The sequence below is a fragment of the Diuraphis noxia genome, unplaced genomic scaffold (assembly GCF_037042655.1).
Source record: "Diuraphis noxia isolate RWA-SAM2 unplaced genomic scaffold, SU_Dnox_SAM2 contig0002, whole genome shotgun sequence".
Lineage (NCBI taxonomy): Eukaryota > Metazoa > Arthropoda > Insecta > Hemiptera > Aphididae > Diuraphis > Diuraphis noxia.
The window spans coordinates 24,045,721-24,058,762 of NW_028301712.1; the positions used below are offsets into that span (position 1 = coordinate 24,045,721).

At 31.9% G+C, this 13,042-nt stretch overlaps 1 protein-coding gene across 5 annotated transcripts in view; it reads right to left on the reverse strand.

The window, feature by feature from the left end:
* Window positions 1-13,042, reverse strand: part of RapGAP1 (Rap GTPase activating protein 1) — a 201,603-nt gene that overhangs the window by 17,945 nt on the left and 170,616 nt on the right. For all 5 annotated transcript variants that reach the window (XM_089221747.1, XM_089221748.1, XM_089221749.1 and 2 more), the window contains one exon: window positions 7,830-8,090. In XM_089221747.1, coding sequence (XP_089077873.1) covers window positions 7,830-8,090 — 261 coding nt within the window. The remainder of the gene's footprint in view (window positions 1-7,829; window positions 8,091-13,042) is intronic.

Genomic DNA, 13,042 nt, shown 5'->3' on the forward strand with positions numbered 1-13,042 from the left:
AGAAATCACGACGTGTGTTGTGAACGACTACGACTGCAGGGAAACGTGTAGGCGCGTCGCGCGTGTATACAGGCAGACTGCTGTTGTAGCTGCATTATAATATTATATTACAATACTCCAAGTCGTCCCACACTCGCAAGTTTATAATATACCCGCTGTGGCGTCACGTAAAGTCGTCTGGTATCAGTCGTTAATCGTTATATTATTCACCGTTGCAAGCGTAGTTGGTTCCGTCCAAAAAAAGGTAAAAAATAATATCGTAATTCGGAGGTTCACGATGACAGTCGACACGCGGTAAACATTATAATATAAATAACAATAACAATAATATAATGTCCACTGGACAAAAAAGAGACGCCTTCATGTGTTTCGTGTAGCGATAACAATCATCAATAACGCACTAACGAAGTCAGAACGATTGAGTTTCAGAATTTACCGACAGTCTAACGAAGGGCTCTTGTTAACAGTATAAAATATAAGGCAATGTATAGTAAAGTACGACAAACTTACTATATATTTTTTCTTTTTTAGCATTAGAACTTTGTCTATTTTAGAAAATAATATAGTCTATAACATGTCGAGTTTAAGCAATATTTTAATGACAAAAATAAGATATTTTCAGAATAGATAACCGACTATGAACTTAAATTTTTTAGATTATAAACAAAGTGATGAATATATTTTGTTTTGATTGGGTATTATACATTTTAAAATTTGTTAATATTTTTGTGGGTCAATAAATTATTAAGCTTCAATATAAATTACAAATACATTCAATGAATTCATTAATGATTAAAACTTTGTGAATTGTTGAATAAAATTAATTATGCTTAACGATTCTGATAAATATCCAAAATATTACAACATCTATTTTAGTGAAGGATCGAAATTGTATGACTTATTGATAATGATAAACTACTAACATTGATTACTAAATCAATAATAAGTGCTATGACTTATTAATTATATATTTATAATTGATACTACTATATATGCACTTTAGAAAACGTATACTTCAATAAATAATAGTTAATATGCATTTAGCATACATACTTCAATAATTATAATTTATAATATATGAGATCGGCTAAATCGTGCACCGAGTATCGAATACCTAGCTGATATATTTTTACCTTTACTCTAGCTTAGTATCTTAGTTTTAGGATAAATACCAATACGTAGGTATCTTATTTTATTTGTATAATAATATCTAACGTAATTTACTTTGACATCATTAAGCGGCTGTATTGTTTGGATTGAGTTTAAACCATGAACAAAACGGTCGCATTATCATAAATCTCCGAAATTGTGCTTATCGCTGGTCTGTTTGTTTTTTTATTTTATATTTATAATATAAGCCATATTATTATGGCGGTTTAATAAGAAACCCGTGTACACCGCATTAAAAGCTTACTCCACACGATTTAATATAATATCATTATGATATTAATGAATCAATGTATTATAGCTGCATGTCATTGTTTCCCAATCCCGACCTGTCTATTTGCGATAGTCAAACTATAAATCATTGATGCGGTTTAGAAAACGAGCTTTTGTGCATAATTTAAGTTCATTGTTACCTATGTAATAATGCTTACACAGAGGTTTTGACGATTAAAATATGCTAGAGGAAGAAGGAAAAAATATAAAATATACAAATAATAAAAGTAAAATATATTATATTATTATAATATTATTATATTATACATCCAAATACAGTCGAACGTAGAAAAATAAAAGGTCGTTAAAGAATTTCAATTCGAACAAAGGTCATTGTTCAAACAGAGAACTTGGAGCAGGTTTTTTTCACAGGAGTCTATAGGGACCTTTTTTTCTGGGTCACCTAGTGTTCTACGGTCCACGGTTAATACAATTTTTATTTGAATACCTACTGTATATAACTCTACGATCAATAATATTTATACGCTGCCTCATGACAAGCAAACTTTAAATAGATAGGTTTTTTAAGGGTGTTTGCGCGATTTAAATGCATAAAAAAACGAGAAAAATAGTTAGCGTGTATACAGCATCTTGGTGCGATAGTGACTTCTACCAATATATACGTTACGCTGCTTACCACCAAAAACATTACTTGTATAATTTATTATTAGGATATTACCAACCTATTACTATAAAATATTGTTTTAGTATAAATACTTGAAGAATAAATGATTAAAAATTTCAAACACTTCCATAATATTTCCTAGGCTACGCCACAGCTGTGAATTTTAACTTTAATAATATTACCTTTTTTATTCCTTGATGCAAAATTAAACTTATGATTTATATTTATTGCTAAGAAGAAGAGAGGCTAACTACTTAATTCCGTATGTCAACCCTAAATACAGCAAATGCTTCAATGAAAACATATCAAAGAAAATCCGCCTACTAACTTATAGGTAGTCTTCTGAGGCACATATTTCTGCTGCAGGTGGAAACCGAATAAGAATTGTGAAAAAATCGCTCGTCAGCTGGCGTTCGAAAAACGTTAGTCGTAAAACCGAAAAAACGTATATTATATATAATAAAATATTTAATACATATAGGCAACTCTAACCACCCTCTATCTGCGTCTTAACCTATACTCCTATGTATTATACTTCAGCGACTATTGTACACATTGTGGCGATAGCATATGCCGAGCACGTTTTTCTTGTAGACGTTATTTCTCGCCCGAACCCGATGCACACGAACACCACCATCACCACCTGCCCGCTTTGTATATGAACAAATACTGCAGTATTACCTACACCTTGTCCGTAATACGGAATCGCTGTTCCCTCTTATCCGGCCGGAAACGGCACGCACTCACCGAAAACGCCAGATACGGTATACGCAGTGGTAGCCAGTACAGAGTACAGGCCGCTGGTCCGCAACGACCTGTCTACAACTTTATCAACCACTACCACGGGCGACAATGATACGACACCGCCAACTCTTTCTCCACGCCGAAAGGCTATGCGGGACGGGAAGACAAGTCGCGCCGGACGAGTACCGGCCACCAGCGATCTGGCAACTTTTCGTCGAACCGTCTGTCTTACGGATAACACAGCGCAGTTCTTTTTTATTGTGTCGCACATAATAGTTGACAGTTGTCTTCTGCGTGCTTTCTTCTTACCGCCATCATAGCGTATTTCATAGTGTAATGACAAGAGAATAAACAACCAACATCGTCACTGAAACCTGTGTATTGTTTTGTTATGTCACCCACCACTAGCGACCGGCCTACCGCGGACACATCACGTCCATACCCGCCGAGGCTGCGTCAAATTGGCTCCCCGGCGGGGAATCGAACCCACGTATACGATTACTGGAAACCGAAAAAAACCAACTGATTTATCAGGTGAAAAATGGTCAGTGTTGGTCGGTTTACAACAACTTGAATCCCCATTCAGCCCATATTGCGTAGAACCTATATAATGATTGTGGGGAATAAAAACGCGTATTACCTATATATCATATCGTCGACCGACGCCGGACTGCACGGAGCTATAGATTTATATTATTTTTTATCGTCTATTTTAAGACAACACTGTGTCGCTGTCGGCCTGAATACAATATATAATACCATTATTATTATTATTATTGTTGTTGCGTACCGTCCAAATAGCTACCATTTAGAGGATTATATTTCACATTTTTATTATACCGTTACCGAGAAACTACATTCAGAAAAATAAATAATACAAAAAAAAATTTATCAACGAGCCATTAAGAAAATAGATTGTTCTTGACCGTTTAAATTTTTTGTCAACGTTTATTCGCTTTGGTTTGTTGAGATCTTACACGCAAACATGCTATTAACGAATGACCATGGTTAAAATACAACTAAGAACTAGAATTATTATAGGGATTACAACATTGAATGTGATAAATGCTCAAAAGTTGACTATACATCCAAACAGGTAATAGATAGTAGACACACATCGCGCTTAAACTATAAACGGAACTCGAGGTTTGTAAAATATTATATCGAAGAAAAAACAATATTCAATAATAATATGTAATTAGTTACATTTGGAGAATACAACTGAAACATAACGTTTTGTTTTAACTTTTTTGCATTAATTTATCGTTTTCTGAAATACTGTACGCCAAATACGAGAAATATGATGAAATACACATTTTATATACCAAATTACCAACTGAAGCATATGATTAACCCGTTTAGTTTATCATCATGTATAATAATAATGGGTAAAATGTGAAACCATAATTTTGTAAAAATATTTCAATAGTTACTCGAAGTTCGAGAAAAACACATTCAGATATCAACATAATATTTCTATAATATTATTCACCTTACGACTATATTATACGCGATATTCATAGAATACGTCGTGTTCCGTTTCGTTTAATTTAGGTTTATCTATTAAACATAATAATGTTACATATTATCGTACGCGTTATAATAGTTTATTATGTGTGCAGGCGTGCAACTATTAAAAAAATCGAAGAACTCTAATGTACACGTTTTAACGTTTAGACGTCGCCGTCACAGTGAACGTACATACAAATGATTTCGAATATTGCATTAGTATTACATATATGTATATTATGTATTTTATGTGATCTAACTAATATTTACATCGTTGTAAGTTAATAACCATAGTTCTTGATGCTTAACCATGAATAATAATAATTAAAAAAAATGTATATTAAATGTAACGTCTAAGCGGCACTTAATATATACAATATAATAATATATACCAACACACAATCTATGTTGCGAGATCTTAATACTCCGATGACTAATTCATAACATTATTCGAGATGAAAATAAGAAACAAAGTGTTTCCATATTTCACGTGGTACATATTATAGTTAGAAACAGTCAACAGACTATGAGTAGTACTATAGTAGTAATAAAACATCACTCTCTAAACGACGTTAAGTTACAAACCGTATGCGCTGTACATAATCGTTTCGTTTCGCTACGCCTCACGTGACAGCTTACGATAGGTATATTAACACGCGGGACGGCGGAAGTGGAATAGAAACGTTTCTGCAGACATCTTCTGTCCGTCTGACGACCGGTGTTGTCAGAGGTGTACGACGACGGAGCGGAGTAAATTAACGCAATGTAGACATCATATTATTAAATTATTATATTATATAGGTACACACATTCGGTCAGTCATCGGTGTTAAAATATTATAAGAATGAAACACTTCAGTACTTGCAACGGAAGTCGGGGTTTTAATCATATTATTATTAAAACGACCGGTAGGATGTATAAAATTAACACGAGAAAACACATAATACGAATGTCCAAAACTAAGATTAAAAAAAAAAATAATAATAATAATAATAATAATAAACAACAACAACAAAACTGTCATTTTGTCGAATGCCGAGCATGATACGAAAAAAATAATAAACCACGTGGGACGGAAAAATGATAATTGCAGCTTCGAGTTACATCTCGTCAAGATACTTCTCTGTACAGTGCTACATGTGAATATTAAAAAATTACGCCGAAGGTCGGAATAGAAGTGCGTTATGATATTATGGAAAAAAATGTCATGATATTATAATATTATTATAATGTATATACTCGCGTGCGCGCGGCAATCGTTTGTGGCAAGGTTTAACATAATGTGGACCCGACACGAGTGTTATGATATATTATTACAACTGTGTTTGTGTGTGTGTGAACGAATAATATGCTCTTCCGAATGTGTTCACTAACTATTAAAACCATCCACACAAACCGTAGGTATCAACACTCGAGCGGTCCACGGCAGGCAATAAAAATACGTCTCAAATATGAAGTGGTTATACTTATTATTTTTTTATTTATGAAAATAGAAGTTGGATGAACGCAATGCCGAGGTCACGGACCTACGAGAGCCGAGAAAAACCGTTTAACTCGAAAATATAATGTTTTATACACTTGAATACATCATTTTCTATATATATTAGATAATATCATAATTATGATTATTACAATTACGATTATTGTATTTAATATTTAAATTAGTTACCTACCTCACTAAAAATTAGTAGAAAATGACTGAAGTCTAAATGCTACAATATATTGATAGAGCTGATTGAACAAATACACATAATACCATCCAAACAACATTATTTACGCGAACATCTTTAAAAAACAATCAATTTTTTTTAAGAGGTTGTTTAAAATTAGTTTCGATTTCAAATATATTAGTTCTTTTCGGAGTAAACATGGTGAAAAACATTAGTCATTACGGGAATGTTTACAAATACAAATTTTTTTTATTACACACGTTCTACTACACCAAGCAGAGTCGTCGAATACTCGATACGCTTTTTGAGCACAACGTGATTTAACTTATCGCAATGATCCCAATAATCGAGGACATAAATACAAATCATGAATTCTGTTTGTAAAATCTGAAAATCAAACTCACGCACACTACTACCGTAGGTAAATTGAAAATTGCGTTCATTCTCGCTTGAGTTTGCTCAACACGTCAAATCGTTATCAAAAAACGCAATCTTTGCATATACACGCGGGTGTGAGGTCATCAACTTCTATAAGCGCGTGCTGGCCGAATTTGGCCCGTGACGACGAGGTCTGTTATTACTATCAAGACAATTTTAAATAAATAATATTATAACATATAAATGCATTATAATTTATACATAATAATATTAATATTATATTGTTGTCCATAATATATATTATATTATATTTAAAATAGGTAATATATCTAATTCGCCTTTAAAGCGCGAGTTCTTAAGCAGTAAATTGTGAATACAAAATTATCCTGCAAAATAAATAGTTCGGACAGCACGAGCACATAGATAAGTCACAGTTACGTAAAAAGTATAAAAAATCACGTCATTATACCAGAAACGAATTTTGGAACCGGGAAAGTTAATCCGAAACGGCGCGGTGAGGCGTGGGAGAGCTCATAAAGTCATAAATCATTCCTGCGTCCAATATTGTACGATGTCGAGATGAAATGTTAATACGGTAATCGACCCTGGGGAGTGGGGTTACGGCAAAGATTCAGATATTTATATAATATTACGTAGGTACACATTTAAATGCGTCATGCATATATTATATGGATATCGACGAAGACAAAATTGTATCACTTGAAAGTTGCAAGTTTAGAGTATACATCGTCGCTCGTCCACGCGACGAATATTATGCCATATATCGCATATGTTCTAGCACAACCACGAAAAAAAATATTATTAAATTGAATGCTTGGCGTGTTTGTTATTAATTCAGCCGCAAAAAATTGATTTCTCGGAAAATGCACGTTTACGGCTAACACGAGACACTGTCTACGGCAAAACGCACGTTAAAATTTATGAGGTCGCAGAACAATATTATATTGTGTTAAAAAGCAATTACCTTGGACTAAATCGAACGAGACTTCTATAGAAGAAGGTACCACTACCATTACGTTATTAATATGAATTACTAATAATTAATCTAAATTGTGAATAAACACACCACACACACCGACTACCCGCAGAGGTCGTGTCATAATTTATTCGGTGCATTACCGATAATATATGGTTTAAGCGTTTTATATTTTCAAAAGAGCAATATTATATTGTTATAACTTAAAAAAGGTTTATGTTGATGTTCGGAATACGATTAGAACTTAGATTTTCGCTCTTTGTTTATACATAATACTAAGTATCTTCTAATCCCATTCTTAAATTTATTTGGAAAATGGAAATAATAATTATATGATGTAGGTACTCGTATAAAAAAAAAATATGAATGAGTAAAACTGATAAAAAAATACAACAAAATAATGTTTTGACAATAATATTCTAATAGATAACGTAAAATACGCACTATTTGATAAGTGGACACTCACCCTTCCCATGTAGTATCTGCGATAAGCTTTAGCCGTGTCATCGGTTTCGATTTTATTATTCCACGTACAGGTCCCACCAGATGATGCAGCAGTCTCGTACTCGTTTTGGTCCTGGCCATCAATCCAGAAACCACCACCGGTCGGTAGAACGATGTTTGGATATGGTTTGGAACCCTTTAACGTATCCTCTAACAGTTCCCGGGATCCATTTCCGGCCACTTCCGGCGTCGGGACACTACTCGTCCGCTCGTCTCTTGATGTCTGTAAACAAATTCAAAATATTTTTATTATGATGAAAACTTAAAACAGGGATTATGCAATCATACATTCATACCTAATAATAACTTATAATTTACTAGAGTGTATGGGCATAATAATAATTAATAGTATTGTTATAATTAATTATAATATTATTACTCGATTATAATTTATAAGTATTTTAGAAGGACGGTTACACTACAATAATAAGATGTACGAAACCAAAAATAACAATAAAATAAACCTTGAAACGGACGCTGTGTACATAATAGTTTTATATTATAACCAATATAACCTAAAATTAACCGTCCAACTATCCAAGTATGTTCAAAATTGAATTAACTGTAAATGAATATTATAAAGTATATAGTATACTAGTCAAATTATTAGCCACTTATCGTTATAAATTACTGTAGTACGCAGCATATTTATATTTTACATAATAGTTATATACTTATATATCCATACACTATACATGATACTCAAACACCCGCTGTCCTTGTGCGAAGTTTGTTTCCATTAAGCATTAGAATGGAAATTCACGATAATTAACATTATTCTTTTACTCATTACACCCTAATTTATCTCCAGTAGTTTTTTTATTGTTTATTACAAGATGAGTTGTTTTTTCAGTATTTGTTAATTTAGGTAGTAGATTTTCTTAGCATTTGGCTTCAAAAATACCAAACAATGAGGTTGTTAACTTTAAATTCTCTACGAAACTATTTGATTTGTATCCGTTTAAGTAGAGTGCATACCTACAATAATATTACAATTATAACGCGAGTTTAAAAACGTACTATGGGAACAAAGATAATATTTTACAAACAACAGACCCCTACCTGGTTACTAGACCGTGAGCTCGATTTCCTGTGCCGCACAGGAAATCCAGGTACCTTGGTCAGATAAAAAACTAAAAAGGTAAGCTAGTTAATGGTAATGCAGTTGTTAGCAATTTCCATTTGTTATTCTCTTTTTTATTAGAATTCCGAAAAGATAACTTTTATTATACCCCTTTTACAGTAGTTCATATTTAAAAAGAAATGTATGTATAAAACGACCATGTATTATATTATTCTAAACAGTAAATCGTTATATACATTTTCAACAAATCACTTCGACGTTAAATTTAACATCCAACAATTAATCAAAATTTAAATCAAAGATTTTACATAACCTATATGCCTAAATAGTAATTACTAATTAGTATAACATACACACCGCAATTTATCAGAAGGTATTTCACAAGATGAACATTATTTATTTTACTAATAACAGTACAATATATATGATATATTTCAATTGAAATAAGTGGACGTGTACACTGTACCTACATGAAATGTTTAAATTAATATTAATATAATATATACCTATATATATTAATTGGAAACACGAAAAAATGATAAAAACAAAAAAATTAACACAAATAAATTGTCCGTCATGTTTATGCGTCTTAATTTATAATTTGCCGAGCGTATTGTACATACGGCATGTTTAAACGACATCAATGTATGATGCTAAGTACAATAAATGTTGGTTAAAAATATTCACTATAAGCCATATTATCAAGTAGTGAGTACGAAGAACATATTATTATAATGATTAATAACAAAGGTATGATAAACCTAAAATATAAACCAAAATACTCATGCTCGAGTCGCACACTGCAAGTCTAAATTATGTTTAAACAATATTGTTTCGGAAATTTTATACACGTACCCTCTACACGACGGCGACGATGGTAAGACAATAAGTAGGCATGCACAGGTATACATCTCCCATAAATATTATGTTACTTGAGTACATGTGAAATATTGCCCAAATACAGTTTATACGTACGGAGTTGTATTTTGGTTGGAAATTTTACGCATATTACCGGGCCGCAAGGGTGTTTTTCCAAGGTTAAGTGGAAAAACATATATTGCCTTCACAAAGTACCCGTGTCAGGAACGAGGAGCGTGTGTATCTATCGTAACTGATAAATTATTATTCCGCAATGGAAACCGTCAGATATTTTGATATTTATGTACATTTGGGTACGATTGAAAAATATGCTCCTCCTTATCGGAAATACCGTATCGCTTTTTCACTGTACGGTTTTGCATAAGGTTTACCTGCTCTTGCAACGTCTCCGTAAGCCGGCACTAATCAATTATTACGATAGCAGTGACTACGTAGAAGTATACCTATTAAAGGCTATTTTAAATATAATATTGTTTTGAAGAAAAACTATTTTTGTCATAAACTTAAGAATAACGAATTACATAATATTTAATATCGTGAAAATTTATGGAGTTATAAGTGTATACTATTAATATTCGTATATCTATAATAATATATGTCTAATGAACCATGAATAGTGATTGTCATTATATCCATAAATCAAAATTAATAAGTTGGTATATTTTGTTTAATATTGTTAGTTTACCCAGTGGGCCAGTATACATAACTAACTTCGATGTAGGTATGAAATTATTACGATGGGTAAAATTTGTTTTAAACTTAATAATTAATTGTTAAAAAATAACACAGGGCATGTCGCTTTTCAAAGTTGTTGCATTAATTAAATATTACGACGAATTGTATTGTTGATAAAAATGAAGAGAATACTCGTTTTTTTTTTTGAATGTATTAAAAATATATATATTATATCAAATATATTTAAATCAACGGAAGTACGATCACTGGATGGTTTCTTCCCTCACCCTATTTTCTAATATATTGTAGCACATATTCTTATTATGCCTTTGTTCTAATCAAAATTACAAAAGAAAAAAATGTATATTTTTGAATAATCGCATCACTGCCATCAGTGACAATTGATTTTAAAGAGCAATAGTAGGTATACAATTTGTGGGTGAAAATGTATATCTATTTATTCTACCGAGTACCTTATCGCAAAACGTCAAGGTAAATATAATAATAATAATAATAATAATAATAGATAATCGTGTATCTTCCTCATACCAGTAGTTTACATAGGCAATTTCTCGCGTAACGGACTTGTGGGTGACATGCATTTACTAGTGTAGCTCGAAACTAGTCGTTTACAATTATTTAAATGACTCTTCTTTAGAAGAATCGCGAGATGCGGTGTGGCTGGAAGGGGTAGTCATACCCGGTGTCGCAAATACATGTGTACAGGGAACGAAAAGAAATGAACGGGTATCATAACGACGTTGAATTATTCATGGGCACGTAATCGTCACTAGAGAAAGAGCGGTACGTTCGTCGCTCTGAATAAAATATAATATATGTGTAATACAGTTCGCCAATATATAGGTGTATATTTTTTTCTATATTGCTGCCGCAGTTCCGAGAGCACTAAATGATTGTGCAACAGTTTTATATTATAGCACGTCGAACGCAAGAACAAAATGGAAAAAAAGAAAAACCTCAAATATTACAATATTATAATACCGCACACATTTATACGTTTATATTTATAAATAATATAGGTATATTTTTCCGGTTATGGGAAAACGTGTGTCGATGGAGGCGGCTATGTTGTAAATATAAATTGCACAGTTGGAAACCGAGAAACGCCACCGTAAAAGAATAATATTTAGACAGTGGATGGGTGGTAGTGAGAGAACGGGGGATTTTAATAAGAAGACATCTGGAAAACGATGGCGGGGATTGTGTGGTGTGTTCTTGATTTATGATGAAGCTCGGATAAACGAAATTGTTCCTATAATATCTGTAAACTGAGAAAAAAGAACTTGGTAAGAATTTCATCACACTACAACTGAATCGAATTATTTCTTATTCTGGTTTACTTTAAGATGTGTAATGAGAAAAGTTCTTTTTATCTATTACCGATTGTCTATCTGACACAACATAGTTTTTAATGAATTGTTGTGCCTAATTTTTTTTTTAGATATTAAGTGTATTTATTTTTAAAATGTGTCTTTAAAATAGTTTTAAAATAATTTACATAGCACAAAATCATATTAAAAATATATTTCATGCTTATTGACTACATCCGTAGGTACATCTTGAATTTAACTTGTGGTTTCTTAAAACATAAAATTATTTTATTAAAATTAACACTTCCAATAATCAAATATAATTAAAAACCAAAATCAATTAAATATTACTGGGTTAGGTATCAGATTTCACGAAATCATAACGTATTATTTTTTTTGAACATTCGACACTGAATATAGAACCTAATATTACCTATGTTTATTTAATTTCATACGTGATTCTAGCGATTTTTAAAACTTTCTCTAATGATATACTGGATTAGTGCAGCAATATAATTAGTTAGTATTAGATAGTAGATACCTACTTCGTAAATCAAAATAAAAATCCTTTTATTTTATCTCAATCAGTCAATAAATTACCACACGACATACGTCGATTCAAGCGTTGACTATAATAATGGTTATGGAAAATAGACTTTTGCTGTTCAACAGAAAATAGATTATAATGTTGTGCTAGTATTCGGAACTCGGCGACGACTACCGGGAAATTGATAAAAGTATAATTAGAGATAATTGTGTGTGCTACATAAATTGGATAATATTATATCTATAGCTCCGGTTGCAACAGGAAATTAAATTGATTTTCACTATTGTTTTTGTTACAGTTCGGCAGTAGCGTCTAAATCTAAAGTAAATCTATATCAATAGTGAGAATACCATAATAATATTATAATATTACATAATATCACACATTTATACACCAAGTGACACGAACTATGCTGGGTCTGCATAACATAAAATATAAATAAAATTTTTGAATTAATAGTAACAAAATAAGTACTAAATATAATAAAATATATTTTACGTGACACATAGCAATGTCTGTGGAGAGAATGGATTACCCAAGCGCTCAATAAAACGTGCAACTCTTTCAACAACGGGTGTTTCGTAGATTAAATTTATCTCTCGGATACCTATATAGCTTATTGTATAAAATTTGGCTGTACGTTAAAAATAACGCTACAA